General features: G+C 46.8%; 2 protein-coding genes across 8 annotated transcripts in view; both read right to left on the reverse strand.

Annotated features, from left to right (window-relative positions):
* Positions 1 to 436: 436 nt before the first annotated feature.
* On the reverse strand, positions 437 to 16200 carry LOC106747563 (protein stoned-B-like). The gene is made up of 13 exons (XM_014625204.1): positions 15961 to 16200; positions 10765 to 13205; positions 9803 to 10644; positions 9386 to 9742; positions 9167 to 9329; positions 8903 to 9101; positions 8335 to 8829; positions 8027 to 8261; positions 7744 to 7912; positions 7436 to 7550; positions 7018 to 7336; positions 6634 to 6844; positions 437 to 6570 (listed from the first exon to the last, which is right to left on the reverse strand). The coding sequence occupies exons 2-13, from the start codon at positions 13170 to 13172 to the stop codon at positions 6426 to 6428; spliced, it is 5658 nt and encodes a 1885-aa protein (XP_014480690.1). The 5' UTR covers positions 13173 to 13205; positions 15961 to 16200; the 3' UTR covers positions 437 to 6425.
* A 1954-nt stretch (positions 16201 to 18154) lies between these two features.
* Positions 18155 to 26645, reverse strand: part of LOC106747595 (MAGUK p55 subfamily member 5-A) — a 45682-nt gene continuing 37191 nt past the window's right edge. For all 7 annotated transcript variants that reach the window (XM_014625252.1, XM_014625254.1, XM_014625255.1 and 4 more), the window contains 9 exons: positions 25963 to 26136; positions 23164 to 23389; positions 22661 to 22896; positions 22258 to 22588; positions 21984 to 22198; positions 21465 to 21664; positions 21223 to 21395; positions 21003 to 21167; positions 18155 to 20934 (listed from right to left, as the gene is read on the reverse strand). In XM_014625252.1, coding sequence (XP_014480738.1) covers positions 20444 to 20934; positions 21003 to 21167; positions 21223 to 21395; positions 21465 to 21664; positions 21984 to 22198; positions 22258 to 22588; positions 22661 to 22896; positions 23164 to 23389; positions 25963 to 26136 — 2211 coding nt within the window. In that variant the 3' untranslated portion in view covers positions 18155 to 20443. The remainder of the gene's footprint in view (positions 20935 to 21002; positions 21168 to 21222; positions 21396 to 21464; positions 21665 to 21983; positions 22199 to 22257; positions 22589 to 22660; positions 22897 to 23163; positions 23390 to 25962; positions 26137 to 26645) is intronic.

Genomic DNA, 26645 nt, shown 5'->3' on the forward strand with positions numbered 1-26645 from the left:
AAAGAAAGCTATGCATTTAATTGAATGGATATTCGTAAAAAACAGGTTATGCAAACTGTTACGCGCGCATATATCTACTTGATGCTGCGCCTTCTTATCTTGTACTTACGAAAATGAAAATTGGAAGAACGTTGCGCGCGATTGCTTGGCCGGACCCGGAATTTTAATCGGACTGTTTGATTGATATATAGAAAAAAGGACTAAGAATGAAGGAGTTATGCTATACACGAAAAATTTTGACGTACGTTTGTTCGGGGCAATGTTCATACATATGATGAGAGGAGAGCGAATTATTAGAGAGAGTTGGCATGGAGATATTTTATCATATTATTTTTTGCTGAGTATTTCATATTGGTAGTCATTATATATATATATGTAACTAATATCGTTGCTTATCAGTTATCAGCGACACCATGTTGATGTTTGAGAGAAATTGTCTGGAAAAAATATCATATATTTTCCATTACATTTTATTACGATTCACAACATTACCTTCCCCTATCGTATTGTTAAAAATTAATGTAACGAGATTGGAGGAATGATTCAATCATCTTTTCTTCGTTATCTGTTTGTTTTCTAACAAGCGAGGGAAAATTAACGTACACATCAGAAAATAGAATCACTATAACGGAAGGCTGCGAAGCGTCTGTGAGATCACTCTTGTCGGAAAAATACAACTTCGGGGCTTGGTTAATCTTCATCCTCCTTAAACAATGTTATATTATTTATCGATACATAGAATTTATCGGTGATATCATTAGCTAACAGTGTTACGCTTGTTTCGTCTTTGCTCTCAAAAATGGTCTCTTTCGCACACACACGCATACATGCATATACACACACACTTGTAGATTAATATACAAGCCGAGAAGAACCCTTGAAATGCCTCTGCTCTCGTCACGTTGGTGCTTTTTGTATACATTACAGGGTTATGTAATACGGATTAGAGTACAATTAAAATAATAGGTACACGTATAATTACACATTACATCATTACACACACGCATATGTATATATTTATAAGTTACGATTTTTAAAGTTACGAAGCTATCGATTCTATATCAAAGGATAGCTACTCAGCTACTGTAATTAATCTTCATTTTATGTGTTATTTTCCATTCATCATCATTCAGCTGCACTGGGAAAGGGCTGATGCCCTTTTCGAGAAGGTGAAACAAATTGAGAAACCGAAATGAAAAGTGTTCTAATCTACGCACCACACTGTTCTCTACGTTATACAATCTGTTAATTTACGTTAATTTGCGGACTCGCGAGAAAAGTGTCTACTATATGTATAATAGTTACACGCGAATTATACCAGCATCACCACAAGAGCGTATAGCCACAACGGCGAAAATAATTCGTGTCGTCTCAGCGTCTAAATTGTAATTTTGCAACATGCTCGCTCAACTTAAAACGCAAATTCGCTTTATCCTAAGACAAAAACTCCCGAAAGTGTCTCAGGCCAATGTCTCCGACGATATTTTCCTTTTTCCTATAGACTGTTCGTATGACATATTCTGAGTGAAAGTTCGTCGACCGTTTAACTGATTCTTTTCTTTTTTTATTTCTGCCTGGATCTTTCCTGGTAGAAAGTAGCATCTGTCGAGACATACTCTCTTTCCTTCTCTTTTATAGTTTAGGAATCCCTATCCCAGAAAAGTGTACATACGTAAACACTGAGTGAGAATGGTTTTCAGTATTCAAAGAGCTCTTTAGTTTAGTATCTTCGTTTCTCAATGGAATGCTCTCTCGATCAAGATTTTCATGGGAGAAGTTTTCGAGGAAAACTTTATTTCCCTCTCTTGCGACGCCGTTCGTTGATTAACGATCGCCCTATAAATTCCAAAGCGCGGAAATGCCAGTGACTTAAAATTACCGATACCGCGATGCATACCAACAATGTATTATTACACCATGAATCTTGCACAGGAAGAAATATTCTGGTGATTGCCGATCTATCAGTTGCTGCTGGTCAGACGTTACGTGGAGAAGTTTTCACATTCGGTAGGTAACGGTGAGGAAATTTTAACAAGTGAACGAATCGATGTGACTTTCTGTATTACGTTATTCATATTTTTCGGGTATTATATTTGTATATATACGCTTTATTTCAATGTCTCCCCTTCTCCCTCTCCCTGCTCCCGAGAAATACACTGCTTGCTTCGGGAATACGATAACATAATTTTCTGAGTATTACTTACTCTTGTAAACAATTCTCTCTTGAAATCAAAGTGCAATTAAATCGTAAATTTCGTGCATCCTTTTGTTTATTACTCTTGCTATTGTTGTGTGCGATCTATTGTTTCAGTTCGATATAAAAGCTTACAGTCGGGAATTCCGCGAAATTCCGAGGTTCCGTGCCTAAATTAAATTGGGGAAACATTGGTTTACTTTCATATTGCAACAACTTATACATGCATACATATATGTATATATATATATATGTCTTATACGCGCAATGTTCCCTCTAATTGCCTCGGAGCGTCCGCGAGAAAAGTGGAGGGCCTTCTGCGACAGCCACCGTTTACAAACAAACCTAAAATACTAAGTACACACGATATCAAATTGGTCAAAATTTGCTTGTACGTCGGTGTGACTTATGCGCTTGCGTAGCTTAGAAGGAACACCGCTCACACGCATGCTGAGTTCGCACTGTTATTCTATTAAAAGCTCTGGATTACGATATGTAACTTAAGTTATTTATTCGGTAATATTTGCATACATTGCTATTTGCCACGGTGAAACGAAACTTTAAGCGTTTGACACGGCACAGATTCACACAGCGAGGTTGATGTCGATTAACCCTTAAATGTTATCACCCGCTAAAATAATGTTCACTGGCGTCACACAAGCGACGTGCAATTTTAACATCGATATTACGTGAATTGACAAAACATACATTTACGTGCTTCAATGTTTCTCCGCTGAATCTTAACGGTGTAAAAAAATTAATTTGCTTTGAACACATGTTGAATCGTACAGTTCGTTATCTCTTTGGCAGACTTTTCGTAAGTGATAACTCGCCCCGATACAAAAGGAAAAAGAACGGTTCTCTAAAATCAATGTAGCAGAATTTGGCATATGTATCGAAGGATTTCGAGTTTCAAGTACATCGTCCGATGTAATTTTCTTGCGAAACCTTCTTACAAAGCTCTTTATTCGTGGCAAATACATGATCAAAGCGCGCAACAAAGCCTTCTTCTTACGATGATCTCATTTAAGGGTGATCGAATGCAAATTGAGAAAAAAGCAGTATTCTCGCACATTATTTCCTCATTTCTGCGTCACATATGCACCGCTCGCTGCAATATCTCTCTCACATTTCGTATCTTCTATTGCTAAATATGAATATATCGGTTTCACAAAAAGCGCGACTAGACTTTATCTTTACAGACTCTCTTCACCTGTACAGAACATTTTATATTATGATAGGGGCAACGATCGCTCTATATTATCATACGCTTTCCTTTACAATTAGTTCCTTGATGCCAAATCAACAGGGTTCGCCTCTACGATATAATTCTCATATTATGGGGATAAATAATGCGAGGGATCGATCAATACGCACATTTATATATTGCAATGGAGGTTGTGATGCTAATACCACGCCTAACTTGTTCGCACACATGCTAACATCGAAAACTATACTCTTTACAGAAGTGGAGAATATAACCGTATTTCACGAAACTAACTCGAGTTGTATATCATACCCTACGCTACAATGAGCTTTCTAACGCATTACGTGATTGTGTATTAAAATACGATTATAAATCAAACCAACTAGTTGCATCGTAATGCGCCGTTTATATAAAGTGTAATAACTTTAGAGACAATTTGTGTAACTTCTTTGTAACTTCTGCGTATATGTTTGTCTTTCTTATAACTCTGTTTTCTTCCTCCCTCCGGGACAAAGAAAGGCTATTAGAAAGCAAACGCAGAATCACAAGAAACATGTGACGAATATATTTCTTTTTTCCCTTTTCCGTGGAATATTGAAAATCTCCAATACATATCGCGTCCAATCTCCTCACTTCACCGCCATCCATTCTTTCGCAGAGTCATTGCAAACACGTCAGAGAACCACATTTATTCACCAACTACTTGTTCCTTTCTAAAATCTATACATGCAACGTTTAACTGTAATTATGTGTTTTTTTTTTTCTTTGCTTAGATACACGAGCGCCGTTCTGGATTGCACGACGGTACGATTACGCGTATGTTGAGATCACGAGCTGGAAACATCACGTCTTGGTGCAAGCTTCCGTGAAGAACTTGCCCAAAATCCGTTTAAGATACCAAACTCAAACAAACCTTAACACTGTAGCTCGGAAAGCTTTGCGTTGTTTCTAAAGCCGAAAAGAGCATCGTCGATTCCGACGATGTTGGACTTTGCCGATTTCTCGCACACTTGAAACTTTTGGTGAGATAATAAATTATTAACAAATTTACCCACAATATGTTGCGAGAGAAATAACACGGAGAAATCCAGCAAAGCTGTTTCAATTTCAATTTAAACAATAAATGTGAGGTGAAAACGCATTTTCTCATTATTTTAATCGTGCCAGTCTCGAATTGAAAGTGCAATTTGACTTGACATCGCCGGGGAATGGAATCGAATTTACGTCGTCGCGGATCAGAGTGACAATTAATGATTAACAGACGCGCTTACACTACGACTTTGTTGGCATACACTGCCGAGTGTTGGCGGAAGTTACGCTTAACCGAGTCTTAATCTAGATCTTACAACAACTAACGTATGATTGACGTATATTCGTCACATACGATTCTCTTAATAAATACGACTAGAAAGACTCCTTTTAGCTTGCAGGCATTTTGCAAGTTGAGAACGTGTAAACAAAAAATTCAAAACATAACGGAAACTTACGTTTCTAATTATTTCAATACCTTAAATAGATGCTCTAAACACGACTAGCTTATTCTTTATAGCATACATATATATATATATATATATATAATTACTGGAGATTTTTCTATACTTGAACGTATCTCGCGCGTATCATGTCACTGATACCACCTTAATCCTATTCTTTGGTACGCTGCTTTTCTGCGACAGGTCGGCCATGTTACGTGCCGACCATTAACGACAAAGTAAAACGATAAGGAAACAGAAACTTACCTCTAGAATTTACAACTCTCTACCGCTACAAGCACTTAAAGATTATTCGCTTCTTCGAAATTAGTCATTCAATCGACTATGGCTACGCTCTTACGCAAGTATTGCTAGAGACTAGACGAACTCTCGCACAACCTTATAATAATACGCACGCATTAGACACACTCCCGTTGTAGAATTGTCGATACCTCATTATTATTGTTGTCCGCACATTAACCTACAGGCCCTAACACACGAATAAACGTGATCATTGATCGGTAATTCATAGCACCTACCAACGACTAGATAACGATACGCATAGATCATCTGTAAGCTCAAACAATGGGATATGCTGGTGTCAAGAAGAAAATCATAATGACATCTAACAAACGGTTGCCCTCTGATCGCAACGACGACGTGATGTATCTGCAAGATATGAGAGCGATGCGTTTTTCACTCGCCGGAGAACTCAATAGAGGAATCATTAGAATGTTATCAATTTCGTGAAAATTTCTTAAACGCTTAGATAATGATGTTTGTAGTACGGTAAAACCGCGCGTCTAATTATGAATAGCATTTATTGTCCGTCCGTTTAAGAGAATGGCTGTTTTCATCATCTATGGGGCTTCGAGAGAACGCTGAGACGCGCCTTTGAAACGTCATGGACACAAAGCCTTCTTCACTGCGAGTGTTCTACGACTTAACGAGCTAAACTGAACGAAAAAGCGGTATTGTCCTTCCTTACATGTTATTTTCCTGTTACTTACTCGTCATTAACCACTATATTACGCGCGAATGCGGGCCGAGACTTCTCCGACCCTCCCCAGCCTGCAATTCGAACGGGAGGGAAAGCGAACCTCATGAGGATAATTCAGACGCTTGCAGTTTTTGCTCTACCAGATATTTCAAGCGGATCATCTTTTTGCCGTGCGCACTTTAATTATTTCGTTCGAATCTCGTGTTCGGCATCTCGTGCCGGATTGTGAGATATTTTTATTGCGAATCTCGACTTATTTCGGCCTTTGCCGACCTGGTTCCGTTTTATTCGGTCGTAACCGCCGATTCTGAGCCGATGGACTGAGACTCTCGCACCAAGTGTTACGCTTTCGCAGGATGATTATCGGGGGGGGGGGNGGGGGGCTTGCGAAACGACCGATTCGCGCGTATTTTCTCTCTGCGTACAAACTAGTACACGGTGTACTACCTATGTTCACCTTCTTAAGCGACTGCCGTGATCGACTTAACGTAACACGCTCTTCTCCTCCTGTTAATTATTATTACCACGCGGATGATCGATCGGTCGTCCACATTACTCCGAGGAGTCGGAATCGGACTCGGCTGGCGTGTCGGACACTTCGCTGTGAGCTTCCGGCGTGGACTCCGGTATCTTCTTCGAGATCGTCGCCGAGACGTACGCACCCGGCCCTTCTCCCTGCGTGTGCTCGATACCTACCCTGAAGAGACGCCGACAATGGGTTCTCTCCTCGGTGTTAGGATGTAGGAATTTATCGACTCACCTGTATTCGTGACGCGACAAATTCCGCACGTATTTCTCCGGAGGCGCGTCGCTGTCGCTGTTTTGGAGACTGACGCTCCTCGCGGTCGTGTGGGACACCTGCGTCGCCGGCATCGTAAACTCCACGTAACAGTATTCTGAGAGAGTTTCGGGGATCTGGTCGTAGGAAGTGAGAGCCATACGGCAAACCAACTGATGCGTCGTGTACGCGCCTGGGGAGCAAATAAACGATATTGGAGGCGGCGGGATAACGCTTGAATTCGTTCGTTTAAAGATCCTTTCTTCACGACACGAAATCGCTCAATTGGCTCGCGTAAAAGGAAATGAAATGAAAACCTCGAGTGAAACAGGATACTTTTAGGACGAAACGAGAGAAGATCGGTACCTTGTCCCTCTTTCGGTAGCCTGGGCATCCTCCACACGATAGCGCGATGTTGATGTTCGTATTTCGCCTGACCGGAAGTGACCTCCATTAGCTGCGGTTCCAACGTATCGACGGCGCCCAAGAATCTCTCGATACCCTTAATCTTGCCGGTTCTTCTGTGCGCTGATTTCACCGAGCCATACCTGAAATGCTTCTCCACCCTGAAGAGATAAATCCAACACTCGGGTATAGGGAATCGAACCATCACGTCCTCGCATGGTATCTGGCCTAGTTTCCTGGATGCAAAACCCGGGACGAGAATATCCGCTCTCAACTCCACCTGATGGTACGTAAGATGGTGTCAAACGAATCAGTGATTAGGAAAGTTGGCCGCAACGAGAAGAGGGGGTCTCTATCTGTTAAATACGAAAGGAATTACCTTATTACCAGTGACACACATAACAGCTTTCAGCTGAAGCGGCAGTTCCCTGTTTTTAGGCGGTCTTACACGAAACCGCATCAGTTCGATGTAACATGCATCCGGCGGCTTGAACCTTCGGATATGTTAGTTAGGGGAAATTAGTTACATGCGTGTCAAATGTTGCATTAGTTCTTCTTTTCTTTTTAAATAACTTTTAGCGACAACACATGCAAAGGATTCTTTTATGTGTAATTATACGAAGGATCGTTAGATTTGTGTAGATTAGCGTAGATCGAACATTCTATCGCAGCAAAGTTGCCACGTACTTTATTATCCGTGACTTTTCGTATTCGTCCTGCTGGACGCACGCATGGAACTCGACGTTCTCCAGGCGAATCCATTCTTCCGTTACAACAGGAATGATATCGTGCCTACCGACAACTTCCTTACCCTGTCGCCACATATCATTTATTCCTAATTCTACATCGGGCATACCTGAAGGAAGAAATTAAATTTCAGGAAAACACGCGAGATGAAGGTCAAGTCTCATGACTTTTCCAAGTTACAGTGAGTGTATCTCGATGATAAAATGCGAAACGAAATATCTACCAGTGAGGAACCCCAGGAAGAAGAGACGAACACGCGCGATCTGTTTGTCCACGTGGCCCTCGGAGTTTTGCTCGACGTACAGTTCATCCACTACCGTTATCTGAACCTCCTCCATTTTGTAATTTAGCGCTCGATCTCGGTGCGCCAACAGCTTGAAGAGAGCCTCCTCGACGGTGCAAGAAAATTGCTTCATGTCCTCGTAACATTGGGAACCGAGCTTGAATAACTGGGAGATCTGGAAAAAATCGCGACTTAATTTACACACCGAGATATTATCGCAGCCGGCTTGTCGTCGTAAAATCGTTTACCTGAGGTGCGTGCTCAACCGGGAGACCCAATTTCTTTAGATCGCTCCCAAACTCCTTGACCCCTTGATAATCCCCCTGGATGGCGTACGCGGCGAATTGGCTGAGCTTGTTGGTGAGTCTTTCCGCCTTCGTCACTTGGCCGGGTCGCACGCCGGGCCTTTCCTTGTAGAAGATGTACTGCAGCTTCACCGTGAAGATCTTCCCATACTGATCGAACTGTTGGGCACCGATGTCCGAAACCGAGTAACAGGCGAGCAGAGGTAATTCTTGAAACGGGTCTTTGTCGTCTTTGTTGTTGAACAACTGGAGAGTCGGGCTGTCGCCCTGAAACACCAGCTTGACGAAGATCTTCTTCCAGAATCGTTGCCCCGTGATCTTCTTCTTGTTCGGCTGTCGCAGCTGCATCTCCCAGCCATCGCCGGTGTAAGTCACCCTGGGGAAGTCCTCGAGCGGCTGGCTGACGTCCTCGTCGAACAATGGAGTGGGCGGCGTTTCCTACAAGCGCATTTCTTCGCTCAGAACGCGATCTCTTCGTGTCGTCAGAAACGCGTGAGATACACGGAATCACCTGGGAATCCGTCCTAGCCATTTCGGCTGTCTGAGCGGTTTCGGATATCGCTGCGTCCTGCGCCATTCCAGACTTATCAAAGGGATTGAAGCGCGACGAGGAGTCCGTGTACGAAGGTATCTGCGGGCTTTTGGGTGGCGGCGCCAGTGTGGGTACAGGCCCAGTTTCCGTTGTTGCGATTTGATCCCCTTCCTTCGGTCTGAAAAACATCACGTGTTGAAAACACGCTCTCTCTCTCTCTCTCGCTCTTTCTTTCACACTCACTTGATGAAGACACTGAAATCCGGCTCCTCGTCCGACTCCGCGGACTCGGCCTTTTTCGTATCTTGCGGCGGAGCTGTCATGCTTAAGAAGGAGTCGAAGCCGTCGGATTCCCCGAAACCGGTGACCGCGGTTTCCGAGCCAGCCGCCGATGAGTCTCCCCAGACTGAAAGAGACCGACGTCGATGAGTATCCGCAGGTGCGAACGCAACGTCCACCTACCGTCGCTGGAAGTATCCATGGCGGTTGGTCCGCCGAAAGCGTCCAAGAAGGGGTCCCCGTTGCTCTCCGGCTCGGCGGCCTTGTCGAATTTCGACGCGAAAGCGTCGAACGAATCGCCGGTGTCCTCGATCGCCTTGGTCGTCGCGGCGAAGTTGTCCAGCTCGGGCCGGTAAGCCTCGGGAAACTCCGCTCCAGGGATGGGGCTGGTGGAGATCAAGCCGCCGCCGGCGGGTTCTTTCGCCGTCTCGCCGAAGTCACCGAGCAGATCCGAGGCGAAGGGTTGAGCGGTGGTGACGTCGAAGGGCGTCGTCGCGGTGGTGTCGAAGAAATTCGCGCTGGTGGGAATCTCATCCGCTCCTGTGCGATAACTCGGTGAAACTCGATTTTTCGTCGGATAATTCAATGAAGAGTACGAACCTTGGAAGAGCTGCTCGACGACGGGTTCCTCGAAGGGAGTCACGGAGCTAACCGACGGCCGTTTCTCACCGCCGCCGCCGAGGTCGCTCTCCATCGGGAAAGCAGGTTGCGGCTGATCGAAAGGATTGTCCTGCTTCACGGAGGTGGGAAAGATCGCGCCGACGTCCGTGTTGGGCGCGTCGAAGAGGTCCATAATGTCCTTCGGCGGCTCGACGACGTTCCTGCTGTCGTCCGGGATCAGATCCGGCACGTTGCTGTCGACGTCCAGAAGATCGGCGAAGCTGTGCTCCGGAGTGGGCGACGGAGAGTGCATCAGTGTGGGACTGGGCGTTCGGGTCATCTGCAAGCGATCGAGAAGATGGTTCGAGGTCGCGTCCATCGCCCCGGTGACCGACAGTATGAGGTCCTTCGTATTCTTAACCGGCGGCTGTGGCCTCGGTGGCGGTGGTCTCGGCGGCAGCTTGCCGTTCCTCGACGGGGGCGGGCTCACCACCGTGCTCGACTGCGTTGTCGCGCCGAAGAGGTCCACCACGCTCGCATTGTCGGACGCAGTGACGAAGTCACCGTCGGATGGTTGGCTAGTGAATACGTTGGTTGCTGGTGTATCGGTTGTCGGCGCGGTACTTTCAATGCCGAAGGAGGCGAACGGATTGGTGGAGTCGACCGTCGTCTGGCCGCCGGTGAAGTTCAAGAATGGATTCTCGCCGGAACTCGCGGTGTCGGCGAAATCCTGCAGGAAAGGATTCGAGCCTTGCGGACCGCCCGCCGTCTCTGCCGCGTAATCGTCCATCAGGAACGGATTTCCGCCCTTGGGATCCATTGCGAGCGTAAAGTCGAGTGAAAAAGATTAACCAACGGCGCGACGAGATCTGCGTGTCGAACGCGTTGATAAGCGGATCTCCCTTCGGACGATTTCAACTGGATCGAGCATTTTTGAGAATCCGCTCTCGCGACGGTATTACTTCATCAATTCCGACTCGAGCAATTTCAGTTCGGTCCGTCCAGGCTCGATGGTGGCGAAGCTGGTATCAAAGGGATCCGAGATCAAGTTCTGCTGCGGCGTCAATACCTTGTCGCCGGTCTCCTCCTGTCCGTCCAACGCCAAAAAGTCCTTCGCTTCGTCCGCTCTGGGATGGAAATCGTCGGCCTTGCCCACGGGGAAGATGACGGGTTTCGACGGTGGCTGCTGAGGTATCCGCCGCAGCTCGTTCTCCAATATCTTCAGCTCCGCTTTGCCGGGAAGGATGTTGGTCGCGATGGAGGTGTCGAAAGGATCCACGTATGAGATCTCTTCCTCGATAGGCTTGCTCTCGATCCTAGGTGTCAGAGGCTTCGCGTCGACCTCGACCTCAGCGTCCAACAGGCTCTCTTGTCGGTGGTATTCCTGCTCCTCTACCTTCCGCGGCCAGGAGGACTGTTTCAAGTTGCCGAACGAAGTGGCCGTGAAGTCGCTCTGCCTCCTGGTGGTCGGCTCCGCGTTGGTTCTCGGATCAAAGTCGTGATCACTCAGGCTGTGGGGCAGCATGGGTTCCTGCTTCAACAGCTCCGACTCGATGAGCTTGAGCTCCGTTTTGCCCGGCGCGACGTTATTGACGAAGCTGGTGTCGAAGGGATCGACATCGTCCTCCTCCACCGGCAGTGACTCTTCCAAGGATTTCTGCGAGTAGTACGGTGTCAACGGCTTGGAAGGTAGAGTCTTCTCCTCCTCGCTGGTCGCGAGAAGATCGGGTCTCTTCGACGGTGTCGGCAGCTCGAACGCGACCGCCTTCGTGAGAATTTCGAGGACCGCCGGTCGGCCGGATGTCTTTCTCTCGTTTCTCGAGTGTACCACCTCCTCTTCCTCCTCGCTGCTAGCTACGTTGGGGGGTCGGGCCAATTGTGCCTCGTCTTTCCTCGGATCGAAATCTTCGTCGTTCTCGCCGCCGAGTAGCTCCTTCTCCAGAACCTTCAGCTCCGTCTTGCCGGGCGGAAGCTCCTTCACCGCGGACGTGTCGAAAGGATCGACGTAAGTGATCTCCTCGATTGGCGCGATCGGCTGGTCCGCCAATTGGCTGAGATCGGTGCTGGAACCACCTAGCAGATCCTGCTTAGGCAATTCGTCCTTCTGTTCATCGTCCAACTTGAGCAAACCGGTCTCGTAGTCCCTGTTGAAGCCGGCGGGGTCGGTCAGAGATATGGATACTTCCGAAACGGGCAATTCCTCCAGCTCCTTCTCGATAAACTTGAGCTCCGTTTTACCCGGCAAGATGTTATCCGCGAAGGTGGTGTCGAACGGATCGGCCTCGTCGGCGAAGGTGGCCGCCTCGAAGCTGGCCTCGATTATCTCTCCCTGAAAGTCGCTCGTTTCCTTGGTCGCGAACGGGTCGTCTGCCTGCTCGAGGCGAATCGACTCATCCAAGTCGAACTCGCCGTCCTCCAAATCGGGGATCTCTTCCAAGACGGAAGTCTTCTCCTTCAGCACCTCAAACTCGGAGATGTCCAACGGGCCGTTCTCCTCGATCGCAGCTTCTTCCGGTCTTGCTAGCACGGCTGGCAATTTCGTCAAGTCAACAGGGATGTCTGGAAGATCGCTGTCGTCGTCCAGCAGAGTCTTCACCGGTTCCGCGCTTTCCGCCGATAACTCCGCGAAATCGTCCAACAGTAAATCCTGCTGAGTCCTGGGCCTCCTGCCTTTGGTGAGTTTACAGGTGCTCACATAATCGATTCGTCCCGACAGAACCTCCACGGCATTGCCTAGGCTGACTAACTTGTTGCCCTTCTTGTCGACCGTTCGGAGTACTTTCTCGGCGTTGGTAGTGTCGAAGGGATCGTCCCCGGCCTCCTCCTCGGTCGGGCTGTCCGGTATGTAAGCTAATTGCACATCGATATTCTGAAGAACGTCCACGTAAGTGGTGTCGAAGATGTCCTCATCGGCCGAGTCCTCCGGCTCATCCTCGTCCTCCGGCACGTCCACGAAACCGTCCTCGTTGGGTTTCTCCTCCTTCTTGGCCTGACCTTCGATCTCCGGCGGCTCGATTGGATTGCCCTCCTCGTCGAAGCCCACCCACTTTTTCGAGGACGACTTCCTCTCCTCTACCTTCTTCTCTTCCAACGGCGCCTTCCGCTGAAAGAACGAGGTGGACTTGATCCGGTCGAGGTCACCCTGGGTCTTCTTCAAGACCGAGTCGACGCCGGCCGTCAACGCCTGGAACTTCTTCCACTCGTCGGATCCGCCGGTCGACTCTCCGGATTCTTCGGCTTTCCGTTGGGCCTCCGCCCGCTCGCGCCGATAACGCTCGAGCTCTTCCGGATCGAACTCCTCCTCCTCCGCGCCCTTCTTCCCCTTCTTCGGCTTTTTCTTCTTCTTCAGGCCTTTGGCTAGTTTGTGCATCCTCTAAGACCTACCGTTGTGCGCGAGAGGCTCCTGCAAGCAGAGACGTTCGGTTGGAGGACCGCGCGTAATATTCTCTCTCTCGTCGCGTGGCCAACATCAAGCGTGCTAAACGCTCTTTCGTACATCATCGGATAGAAATTTGCGTCTGGGATCATTGCCAGAGGCCGATCGATCGCAGTGCAGTAGCCGAACGTCTTTTCCCCCGCGTCGTCCGATGAGGCAAGAATAACGATCGCGGCGAATCACCAAATTGAGAGCTTCTATAAATCCACGTCCTTTACGAATAATCACGCTTTAAATAGAAAACCGATAGATTCGCCGATGTACCTCTCGATCCCACCGAAATGTTCACGATGTTGAGTGTGGTCCTCGCTCAATTTTACGACGATATAACACTTTGGAAACGAAGTTCCTTCAAATGTACGGACGTGACAAATCCGTATAACGAAACGTATTTATTATCTTATGCTAAGTTAAACATCAGGTGTGCTGCAAACGATCGTATTATATACGCTAATATTAAGCCTACGATCGTACGGCGTGTTTTAATCAAACAACACACCTCGATGGAATTTCATTAATACACCGGTGCCTCCGATACGTGTCGGCAATGACGATACATCCCAATCGCCACTTTTTACCCTCGGCGACGACTCTTTAAAGGGAGAGAAGTCTTTCCGCGATGAAACAGAGATATTAACCACGAATGTGACATCCCGTCTATCAAACGCAGCTCACGTGCTGTACGTTACACCACGGCGGTAACACCCTTCCGCAGACCCCTCGGCGTAGTTACGTTTTGTCACAGGTCGCTGAGCAGCTCTTCTGCGAAGCACCGCTGCGTACACGCGCGCGCGTGTGTGTCGTGAAACTATGATCGATACGCGAAAAAAGAAAGAACCGCCGTGACGGGAGAAAATTCAGTTTACGCTCGTAAACTGTGTCTTAACGTCACGTATTATTAACGAGTCCACGCTATAACGGACAAATGGTCGAATAATTTTAGAACGCAGGAAAATACGCATCGATATTCATGGTGTCATAAAAAATTTCTCACACTTGAAACGCGGCGGCTTAGGTTAAGCTGATGCTCGTTCTAAAGAGCGAGTCTCCCGCTGTTTCCTGCGCTCATGGCTGCGCTATACGTTTATCAATATTTCAAGCATCCAGACTGAACTCTCGTTAACTAATGAAAATCCCAACTACACATTATGCTCGTGAAAAAAGGGAGCAATCAGCGCCTCGATTGGCGTGTCAAGTGAAGCGTGATGCAAATTCGCTGCTTTCATTTTCTCAAGAATAAGGCCACGCTCTCAAAAGAGAGAGAGAGAGAGAGAGAGAGAGCGCCATTTACTGTGAAAGCATCGTCACAGGGACGATGTTCCGTAAAAATGTCCATCTGGCTTATATTTAATTGGGTCATACTACGAACGATAAAATCCAAAATCCAATAACCAATCGCATCTGTCATTCTACAGCCGTTTCAAGGAGAGGCAGTCGTAATGATATTCCTCACGCCTCCGGGGCGACTCTATGTACACCCTGTACACTTTATCGGAAGTCAGTCGCAATACGAGAGAGAAACTTGGACTTGTTATTCCGATTAAATCTCGTCTTCCCGTAAAATGACCGCTGCCGATTGCAGGCAATTACTCGGAGCCGAGACAACACGCGCGTGGTTCATCTATTTCGGTCGTTTGTAAAAATTTCTCACGGAGCTGCTGACATCTCTCTTTCCCTCATGAGCGAATTCTCCGTCTGAATTCGAGATCTCTCGAGGCGCTCGCGTGATAGACGGATTTGGAGAAACAACGCGCGGACGAGAAAAATCAATAACTTCCTCGATGAAAAATGATTAAACGACGCGCGCGACGGTACAATCGACCGCGGGATAAGATAGGAAACCGATGACCTTTTCTACATACTAGACTTTGCTGGGTTAGCCGAAGCGCACAAGGGCCAACGACTCGGTGCTGTCACTGCCGGACAAACTGCTGTGATTTTTTTTCCTCAGATAAACGCGAGCGGCTATGCGATATCTTTCTCATTCCCGGCATTTTCTCTCGTGATCGCCTCGACGCAGCTTCGTGAAGGATTCGATGCGCAAAGTCTTACTTGATTAATTCTAAGACGACGAATCGCTCCTCTCAAATTCATCGGTGATCTCTAATGTCTGTGTAAAACTGCTTACTGAAGAAAAAGCACCGTTATTATCTTACAAATAGGGCTAAAAATCGTCGATACCGCGCCTCTTCAAGCCAGTGTGCCGAGGAAAGATGAAATGAGGTGCTATAGCACACCGGGGGAATCGGGGCATAAATGGTACAACTTACGATTAACGACGCGACGTTTTTCCTAGCACGCGCGGAATGTCAGTCGGTGATGTACGTACGTGTGTCTCTACCACTTATTACTCCGCGTAAGCTGCAGCACGGACCACTGCGGGGATAAAATCAATTGAACGTGCAAACAGAAAGCGACCATCACGGGCGGAGCAACAACTACGTCTCTAGCTAACGGTAACACATCCGTCCTAATTGCGTCGAAGAGAACATTCTGGAGCGGTTGATCCGATTACGTCAGATTCCGGAGCTGCGTCGTCAGATCAATGAACAAGCTCGCCTGTTGCGGGCCGAAAAGAGCAGCTTCCTCCGGCGGTGCTCGCGATCAATTCGCGAATTACGTGTGTGCCTACCGTCGGGGGTGGTGCAGCACCCTTGTGCGCCTTTCGAAGGGGGGTAGCGGTGCCCTTGGAGAGAGTGTGTCGTGCACACGTAATACTCACGATTTCAGCCTCATCAGTCGCCACGTCGATGCGGTACACATTTTTTTCGCGTCATCCCGCTGACCCCCGGGTCGTTCGAGAAAGAGATAGGAGGAGACGACACGGCCGCGCCGAGAAGAAAAGACAGACGTTTGAAGACGACGATTGGCGCGGAAGCTTATTTACTTTCCGGAAACGAACAACGCAGCGGGTGTCGGAAAGAGAGAGAGAGGCACGAAGGCCCTGCCGAAAGCGAAGGCGACTCACCTCGTACTCTCCTGCGGGCCGAGCTATTTCCAGCATCGATCCGTTTCCGTCGGAGAAGAAACATGCGCGCGGCCGAGCCACCCACCGCCCCCGGCGCAGCGCGAACCGACGCCGAGCTTCGCGACGCCGGCGGCGGCGATGCTCCGAAAAGTCGAGAGAAAGCGAACCCCAAATTCGCGCAATTTCGGGAGCGATTTTTTCGCCCGAAAAACCCTTTATCTCTTCGGTCTGTTACACGATACGTTGTCGTCGGAACAATGAGGAGAATTCCTTTTCGGGAGACAAATTCTCTCATTGGACCGTCTCGACATCGGCTTATTGCGTAACAGCCGAATTGCGAAAGCGGTAAATTGGACGAATTTGCTTTCTATCAATTCAGTTTTACGTGCGGGTCTCGGGGATGACAAACGTGGTCTAGGGCCCGTAAATAGGTCAGAACGCCCCTGCGATTCGATAGCCGAGGATCACCCCGACGCCCACCTCAGCTGCTGTAGGCGCCACTCGTCATACATCGAGCGAGCACGCGATCAACCTTGATTGAAAGTTTATCATACACAAATTCGTTGCGACTTGCGCTCGTATGAGGCAACGCTTACGTTGAAAAGATCAAGATAACACAAGAGAATATATGCGCGTATGAGATTTTAACGCGATGTCATATTTGTGGTCGCATACGATGAAACTTTTAGTTAAACGTAAAATTACGGGGGTGGATGTTAAGGGTAGGACCCTTACTACTCAATAGCGACAATGTCTATCCGACACATTGTTCAATCGATGATCGCTGACTGAAGAAAAAGAAGTTGGTGGTGTATAGCCCGTCGTAATATTCGGGAATAAAAGATCTTCTCACCTGTTGTGAAGCCGTACTGTTTGAAAACTGAGAGGTTCGGCTCGTTGTTAAATAATACTGATCGTAAAGAAAACGATATTTTGGCTTGACGATGCGAGCTGCTGCTCTGTTTGAAAATTATGACTTCGATTTGTCGTTAAAATTAATGGCGGCTTGTAGCGGAAATCTTGCCTGCCTGGCGCCACCTAGCGGTGTTGACGAGAAGCCCGTGGGTTAGAAGTAAGGTTTGACCGCAGCATGGAAAATTAGTTCCAAATTTCTCCGTTACGAGCCGCCACCGTCCTTCACAAAGATTCGAGGTAGTAGTGCGACTATTATGTGCCGGACGATCATTTCAAACAGCGAGACTCGGGTCGGAGGACCTTTAATTTTTCAGGTAGTACCACTTGACAATATACGAAATAAACTTTTTATTCTTTAACAACGTGATCAAACGACGAGCGGAACGAACCTTTGTCTCTATTCACCAACGAGAAATAAAAGTTCTTTTAATGTTCTGACGTTGAATTGTATTACTGAAACGGTAACAACAGTGGAAATAATACATATTACTTTTTGCAACCGGGACTTTTTTGGCCGTATATTCGACGAGATTCGGTAATCCTTCGACTCCAACGATACATGTATGCGTGTATATACGATGTATATACATTTGTATATACGCATATCTTCTCATCGTGTGTATATACATATATATATATATATGTATATTCTTTTCTTCTCTCTTTGAAATTGTACGTTTATTTTACACATAAAATTAATATAATTAATAATAATATGAATAATAACAATAATTATAAGAATAATAATGTACATACTTTCACCGTTGTGTTTACATAATCATGACGGCAATCAGAATCATACGTATAATGATCATAATTATGACATAATCTTCGTCAACGTACAAGTTTGCCAAGTGAGGAACTGTTGTCAAAAATTTGATTCGCTAATTTGACACAGATATCTGAGCTGGGTAAAAATGTGATTCCTCCGAATCCATTGTTACGTAGAGGACCATTCAACAGCATTCGTCTATCGTGATCACTCGACAAAAGGGCACGAAATATACAATAACGATGTCAATGATGATAATAATAAATTTGAGTAATCAATATAATTATAAAAATAATAATAATTCGAGTAACAACATTCCTTTCCTTGTTCTCTTTTCTATACAAGTGCACAATTATTTACATACTCAGTATACTGACAAATTCTAAGGTGCCTTTGAGCGCATTATTATTTCTTTTCTTTTTTTTTTTTTAAGACCTGGATTCCTCTGGAAATAATCCAGAATTATTTGGCACATCTCAGTTTTGCGTCCTTTCACATGCGGTCTGATACTTGGCACGAACCGTCACGCATTGATTTGCTTAGAAGAATTGATTTAAATAGCTAAAAATGGGGATAATGACTTTTTTTTTTTTTCATCGAAGACATCTCTCTAGCGCGTCCGCTTTTACAACTGTTTCACATTGAATTTAGTGCATCTATCTTTTCTCGATCGACTAACATTACGACTGATCTAATCACGATACAGTAGCCCACAGTCTCTAGACGAATTGATGACACATCTTTGCCAACTTTACCAGAGTCGTGTAAATTCATCGGGAAACAAAACAGACTCCCGTTCCGTTGATACGCAATTATTATTATTGCTTAACGCAAGAATACCTGCAAGACACACGTCGCGCACATTGCTACGATGCGATTTATACCGGACCGTATAATTTCCAACGAAAGACCGCGATGGTTTTTCTCTACTACTTTTATTTTATTTTTTTCTTATTTCATATCGATCCCTATTCGTAGCGACACAATGACACAGATAAACACCTTTTTTTTATCCTATTGACGCATCATAGTAATCGCTTCCTGTAAAAAAACACTCGAGAGAAACAATCGTTTTTTTTTTGTTTGTCATTTCTTACGCGAAATTTCCGAAAGCTTGTATACCGACGACCACAGTCGAGTCTAAGTCTATTGCGTTTAACGAATCTACAGGTTAGAAACACGAGTTTCTGCTCTCTAAACAAACACGAAACTGTCTAGGGCGAACGGTAAGCGAGTTTCACCCTTCTTCGAGATCGCAGACGTTTCCTCATGCGTTCGAAGAGATATATTTATGTATCGTTACATTCTCTCTCTCTTTCGCGGGATCGTCGTTTCGGAATATCTTTCCCTATCTCTTTCTCTCGTCTTTTTTACTTGTCGTTTTTCCTAACGATATAACGGTTTGCGCTCGGTTAGAATAGAAGCAGGATCGGCAAAAATTTCTAATCAAAAGTCACGTGAAAAAAATATGCGACTTTCTATGATCGTATGCGGCGTGTGGTTTATTCGGTACGTACGATACATGATGCGATACAACGCAAAGAAGGTAGATATTCTACGCGGAACTCCGCGACGCGTCAACATTCGCTACGCTGTGGGGATCTTTTAAAAAATGTGGATCGAGAGGGCTGCCTCCACTTATCAAAGTTTATCAAAACGTATACGTATATGCATGATCATAGAAAATTACACAGTATTTTCACGAGTCGCCGAGAATTAGAAATTTTTCACTCTCAGGAGACGACGTCAAGTCGTCAGGTACGTTTCCTCACGTAGAATGGGCTAATGATGTAGAAAGAGCGAAAGATACGCTCTCGGTAGAGCTATGCTTTGGCGCACCGAGGATGATACTTCTGAATAATCGCGCATCTATAACAATTAACCGTTTATCAGTCTGAGGGCATAAATACTTTGGGAAGGAACGTCTTTCAGTCGGAATTACTTCGAGACGTAGGCCGAGCTGCAGCGACTCTGTTCGAAATTTAAGCGTAACTTAAATATTAAATTCGGCCGATGATCGTCCGCGATTTGATTATACACGTCACTCAAAATTCGAAACATCGTTGATGCAACCGAGCCACGAGAACGCCCGCCGTCATGGTGTGAGGATACACGAGGAGGATACTCTTGCTTCTATTCCAAACGATCTACTAGTCGGGGAATAGTCTGTCGAATTTCCTGCGGGGTATTCTCTCTCTGTTTCTCCCCTTGAAAATTTCTTCTCTTTATTTTTCTCCCGGTTCTGCTTCCGATGATGATCCTCCATCGTTTTCATGGCACCAAAATACGACAACACACACGCGGAAGACTCTGTCAAACGGGTAGTAGTACTTGCAGTATAATAACTCGGGGAAGATTCGAGAGATTTGCGTAAGAAACATAAAACTATATAACAGGCACCTGTAGAAGAACCAGTCCTTCAAATATCTATCAGACTCGCGCGAAGCCTCGCTTGAAAGCGCTTGTCCTGCAAACAGATACCGCAATACTGGCCGTTTCGTCGCCGAGCACGTGCAACGATGCTAAGCGCGGCTGCAACGTCGCTCTTGGTTACTGAATCCAAGACGCAGGCACCCACTGAGGTTCCCTCTCGAGTGAATTGATCTCCGTGAGAAGCTGATTATACGCCCGATCGGTATCGTTGTTCAGGATGAGCATGTCAAACAAGTGGCCGTACTTGTCCTCCATCTCGCGCGCTTTCTCGATTATGTCCTTCAGCTCCTCCTCCTTGAAGCTCTCGTTATTCTTGATCCTCTTCTGCCTGAGCTTCTCGAGGCTCGGTGGTGCGATAAACACAACGTACGGCTTTAGATCCGAATTCCGCAGGATCTTGAGGCTCTGGGGGTGAAGGTTTAAGACACAGATTTTACCGGAATTAACCACTGTCCTGATGGCCTCGACGGACGTGCCGTAATACGCCTTCTCGTATTCGCCGTGCTCGACAAACTTCCGACCGAGGATATCGGACTCGAACTGAGAACGTGAAATAAAATGGTAGTCCTGACCATCGACCTCGGAGTCTTTCTTCGGGCGGCTTGTGTCTGAGAAACAACACACGCTCTGAATAATTCCTTCCTTTCATCCCCGAATCGGTTATCGAGACACTTACGAGGAATCGCTGCGGCAAAACGTTCGCTGTCTTGCATCAATCTCTGCCTGAGTTCGTGCCGGCCGATATTAGGAGGTCCGATCAGTACAATTGGCCTTTTATGATTTGCACGAGGATAGTATAAGGCGACTTCTTCGTACGTCAGCACTTCCTCGCTGTCGTAATCTGTGGGCAAACGGTGATCTGTAATAAGAATCGTTCCACCATTCTTCCAACGTACCATCTATGGCAGTTGTCGCATAAAGGGGGTACCCATCGTCGTTGAAGCTCGAGCCGAACTTGTTTCGCTTTTTCTTCTTTGGATTTTTTCTCGCACACAGTAGCGTGCTGGACTTCTTCGAGCCGCGCACCGTCGACTTGTCGCCGGCTATCGTTTGCTTCATAGATTCGCGTCTGTGAATACGAATGTGGGTCAGGCCGTAATACAATCGCAGGCTGCTCCAATTATTGGAGTTTACTCACTGATGTTGGAACGCTCGGCTAGGTATCAGGCCGGCCAGAGTCTGGTCCTCTTCGCCTTCCCGATATGCTTGCCACCAGTTAGGATCCTCTTGGGAAATTACGTGGAGCACGTCGCCTTTTTGGAAGCTCACGCCCAATTCGCGGCACGGTATGTACGGATCTTCCTCGGGATCGTAGTCAAAGTGCGCCCGTATGTGTATCTAAATGCAGACAATGTTTCACACAATCGTCACTCTGTAATTTTCTTTTTTCCATACATCGAAACTGGGACAGTCGTTCTGTTCTATACGCGCAATGTCTCTTGTTTCACAGTCAAAAGAAGAAATGTCACGCGTTCATATGTGTGGCATGCGCTTTTGTACATTCGCGGCAAACCGTAGGCGGTAAAAGTACCTTAAATGGTATTGACGTTTCTCTGAGCTAGAAATCGTAAGCGTAAGTAATCAATGTTATTTCGTTACTCGAATCTGACATTTGCTCTTTCACCCCCGCATGTAGGATGTGCTAAATATATCGTACCTGTGTCGTGTCTTCCCTCCTGTTGGATAAATTATTTCTGTGACTTGTCGGAGCCGGAAGCACCAAGAATGTGAGACTACCCTGCATACCAGCGAGAATATCGCAGACCTCATTGACGGTCTTGCCGCGCATTTCCACTCCGTTCACCTCGAGAACCTCGTCGCCCTCGTGCAAGAGGCCCGACTTGTGCGCCGCACCGCCACGTACGACACGTCCTAGAAAAGAACCGTCGTCGACAGGATCACGCGAGCGGATCGCACGCATCGTATCGTACCTATAATCACAGCGTCCCCTTCGTTTCTGACTGTAGCACCCAGAGGTTCGTTCGTCTTCTCGATTCGGATGATCTTGATGTTGTCGACCACCCGAGAGTCCTTCCAACTGCTCGTAGGGCTGGGCGGGCCGCTGGGCGGCGAAGACGCCGGGCTCTGCTTCCTTTGTAAGCCGTCCACATACGAGACGATGGAGTCGTGCGCGAGAAGCAAAGCTTCTATGTCGTAACTCGTCAGAATACCCGTTAACTCCCCCACCGCGGCTATTGTTTCTGCTCCGCCGACACCTGTTGCGGTCGCCGACGATTGCCATTTTTCCAGGATGTCCACGCACTGAAACATCACGTTCTTACTTACAAGCGCCATTATCGTTGCATCCGTTATCGTTGCACGGTGTTCACGTACGTCCCGCGCTAGGCTCGTTGCGTCGTCCACGTGATGTTTAAAGATTTTACTCGCTCTCAGCCGATTCTTCAAAGTGTGACGCGTCGCCAGAGCACTCGCAAATCGATGCTGCACCAAAAGCGTCCGGACCGCCTCGAGTTCAGCTTCGACACCTGAACCCGAAATGCCAAGAGCACCTGAAATATTCCGCAGTTGAAGCTGCAGCCTCTCCAGCGTAGCGACGACCTCTCCATACGCTGAAATACGAAAGGCACACTTGTTAGAGACTTTCGTGTTCTAGTTATTATTTACATCGCGTCGACGAATTGTGCGAGAAGAGAAGAGAAGAATTTGACCGAGCGACAATATCTGCTAAACGTTCTTTGCGGCAATTTCACAAATTGAAGAGAGGAAGCGTAATAAATGAAATGAAAAGAGCGATACAATAAGATCGCGGCCGATTTTTCTCAATCTTATTTACAATCGATTCGCGGGAGTGCATTGCGAGAAGAAAAATGACTTACTGAGGGGTCTGGGAGGCTCCTCCACTTCTTGGACTGCATTCGGAGTGGGTTGCGCAGCAACTCGACTGATGCCGGTGGTCACCTCGTCCTGTGCGTAAGCAAGATTTTCTTGACCAGAGAGACTCGTCGCGTGGCTCTCCAAAGCCTGGAGCTTCTTAGAGCCGCGGAGAGAACGACTGAGTATTTCCTGCCTCTCTTCCTCATCCTTTCGCTTCCGTAACTGCTCCTGTGTTTGCGACATAACCGGATAAAAACGATCCATATACCACGAGATGTAAAAAAGATACCCCTCTCTCTCGCATCCTGGAAATCGTCCAAGATTTCGAAAGATTGCTATCCGAGAGATTGCTGTTGGAGCATATAATTACGCATGGGAGCGGTTTAAAATAGAGTGAGTTTCATTCTTGAAAAAGTGAGGAAAGTGAGCCGCTCCCATGCCTGAGTAATATATCTTTGTGAGAGCATCTTTCAAGGAGTCCGATATATTTCGGCGTGCATATCAAGGGCGACCGCGAACTTATGCGCAAAAATAAAGAGACCTTGAACGAACGATCGAACGTCTCTGTGAATATGTGCCGTCTGATCAATTATTCCGAAGCGGCTTATATTCAGAGAAGAAGTACGCTTTTAGTTCCAAGTGTCAACTAAATCTGACGGCGCATCAATGCGCGTATGTTCCATCTGTGCGGACGTAACAAATTCCGCGCGTTCTATTTTCAGCAAAGCACGTGTCATCGTTAAGATTGTCGATTTTCGACATCAGCAGCGATATTCATTGAGATCTGATTGACGAAACACATCTTTTATCTTCGATGAATCTTCAACTTGCGAGCGAATTTCACTGAATTCGCTATTATCGTCGCTGTTATTCGGTGATCTACGCCCACCGACGACGTCAGCTGATAAAGCCGGTGTTAGTCAGCCGATGCGTTTCGCCGACGTAAAATCGCGAGATGCGTGCGCGTGGCTGACGATAAAGAATGTCGCGCGAGAAGAGAAATACATCCTCGTAATTTTCATTTATATAACGGACGCAGCACCGGCCGTGTGAGGATAGAAATATTTCAGCGAAGCCCTGCTTACCGCGACAGTGGACATAAGGTTTCCCGTGGAACCTGAGCTTGGGGAGCAGCGCGCTAGACAACGCGTGCTGTATTAATGATTGCGACTGTGAAAAGAATTCCGATAAATCCCGGCTTTTAAAAAAAAACAACGCTTTCCACGAGATGGCACGCGCATACGTGCAACTTTTGTGCAATTCAACTGTAACGTGAATTCATTCGCGACACTTTATACGTCGAGTAATAAATAAAATTTCATTTCATTCGAAAGGAGGAAAAATTCGGTGCGGCAAATATTAAAAATGAAGAAAGAGGAGAAACTGTTTAGGAAACACGACCAACAAGTTTAATAAAAAGCCAGAATTCAATTTGAGATATCAGCTGGTGGCGTATTTCGAGATATCGAGCGGGACGAGCGTGGGGTTGGAATTCTGGAGCGCCGGTTTCCTTGAGGCAGATCAAGAAACTGAGGTCAGGGAGAAGATCCGGACAAAAAAAGGAGGGGGGGGGGGGGNTAGTCACCACCCTACGTCCACACTACTATCGAAAGTTCGTAAGGCTACAGTCGGGCCGTGTAATCTTAGACTATTGTACGGAACCTTTTACATTCCAGGCCACACTTGACTTAAGGCAGGTAAAGCGGCGTGAGGATTCTATAAGATAAACATACTCGGGGGTCCCGACGACGCCAGCCACAGAAGGTGTTCTGGCATCTTTCACACTCATAGACACCGCAGCGATCGTATGAATTTCAAGCACCGACACTCGAAACGTTCCGGGGCTTATCTACGATTTTCTCAGAGCTTTCTTCTGGCTTTTCCGGCTAACGACCTCTGCGTTTCGGAGACACTGACCATTGTAACACACGCTCGTATGTACTCGCGCTTACGGCGACAAATGATGAATAAAATCGGCCGCTAATTGACGTTTGTTGAATAATTTCGTTCGTCCGACGGAGATGTTCCCGATCGGATGTGCCTAATTAATTAATTTCGCGTCGCACACGCAAGGTCGCGCCGCGAACTCATTTATCAATCAAACTTCGGCCGGAGGAGTAGGAGATTCGGAAACTATAGCGCGGCCGACGTCGAGCGACGCTTCAATAACCATTGTCATCGGCTGGCAATTTCCTGGGCAAATGTTCACGTGGCCAGCGAATTGTACGTTCTCTTAAATAACGATCTGTCATTTACTGCATCGTTACGCAACGCGATCATTACTATTTTCCCATACGAAATTCTCGCGCGCCACTCTCACGGCTGTTACAGCTTTCCACAAAACCCCCACTTTTTCCGGCCGAACTGCCCATTAACGATTTAATTCGATCATAGGGCAAAATCGTAAATTCCATCGTCGACGAAGGCAAAAAGTTTTACGGCCGCGACGATAGAATCGTCGTGGCGTTTTACGACCGCGCGTTATTACGCAGTCAATTCTTCCAATATGCAAATACCGTGGATCTCCTTTTTTTTTTATGACAATGATTGCGTCACGCGGAAGCGGAGTTACCGCGGTCCCATTTATTGATACGTAACGTTTGTCAAACTCGCTTGATGACTCTGATGGCGAGACATGTAAAAGTACGGCGGTATCGTAAGTGGTCCATATTTTCTTCTTCTCCCTAAACGGACATTCCGTCACGTGTTCTCCTTCTGTGAGATTTGCCGCGCAGTGCAAATCGCTTATCTCGCGCGTGCTTACGATACAATACGGAGACGCCGATATTCTCGTCCCCTACCTGATATTTCCTGATGGAGTGAAGCTGCTGTTGCGTCGGCTCCGCATTGGCGTTGTCGCTGCTTTCGACATTATTGTTCTGCGTCGACAGACGCAGATTATCCTTCGGCGGTCTGGCAGGTGCCCTCTTTTGGTCCCGAGGCGGGATGGCAGGTTTAACCCCGTTGAGACCGGCCTAAAAATGCATTCCAAACAACCCGTGTTAATGGTCCCACGTGCTTGCCGTCGCGCAAACTACTTTGCCGGATCTTTCGTCCGTTTTTTTCCTCTTATTTCTTGTTACTTCCGAAACAGATTATTCGCATCTCAGATCAAGAATATCTTACAGAGCCGCGACACGCAGAAGGATGAAAGAGAAAGCTAGAGGACGCGATAGAAAAATGTGAGTGAAAGAGAGAGAGAGAGAGAGATGCGTGCGTTACGAGAAAGCAAGAATACCAAGCAGAAGTAAAATGTCGTGTTAGATATCCCCCCACACGCATGCTCTTCATTTCGCCTCTTTAATTCAACGGTCGTCTTTGCACTCTTTTCTTTTCTCTTTGCGAGTTAAACGACTTTATCTCCCGGGACAAATTGTCGGCACATCTTTTGAAAAAAAAAAAAAAAAAGAACGCAAGTGAAAATCTCCAAGGTACAAAGATCACCATTCGAATCGTTCGTTCAGGCGAAAGAACCAAGTCTGTT

This window comes from Dinoponera quadriceps, unplaced genomic scaffold (genome assembly GCF_001313825.1).
Source record: "Dinoponera quadriceps isolate SergipeBrazil2010 unplaced genomic scaffold, ASM131382v1 scaffold1395, whole genome shotgun sequence".
Lineage (NCBI taxonomy): Eukaryota > Metazoa > Arthropoda > Insecta > Hymenoptera > Formicidae > Dinoponera > Dinoponera quadriceps.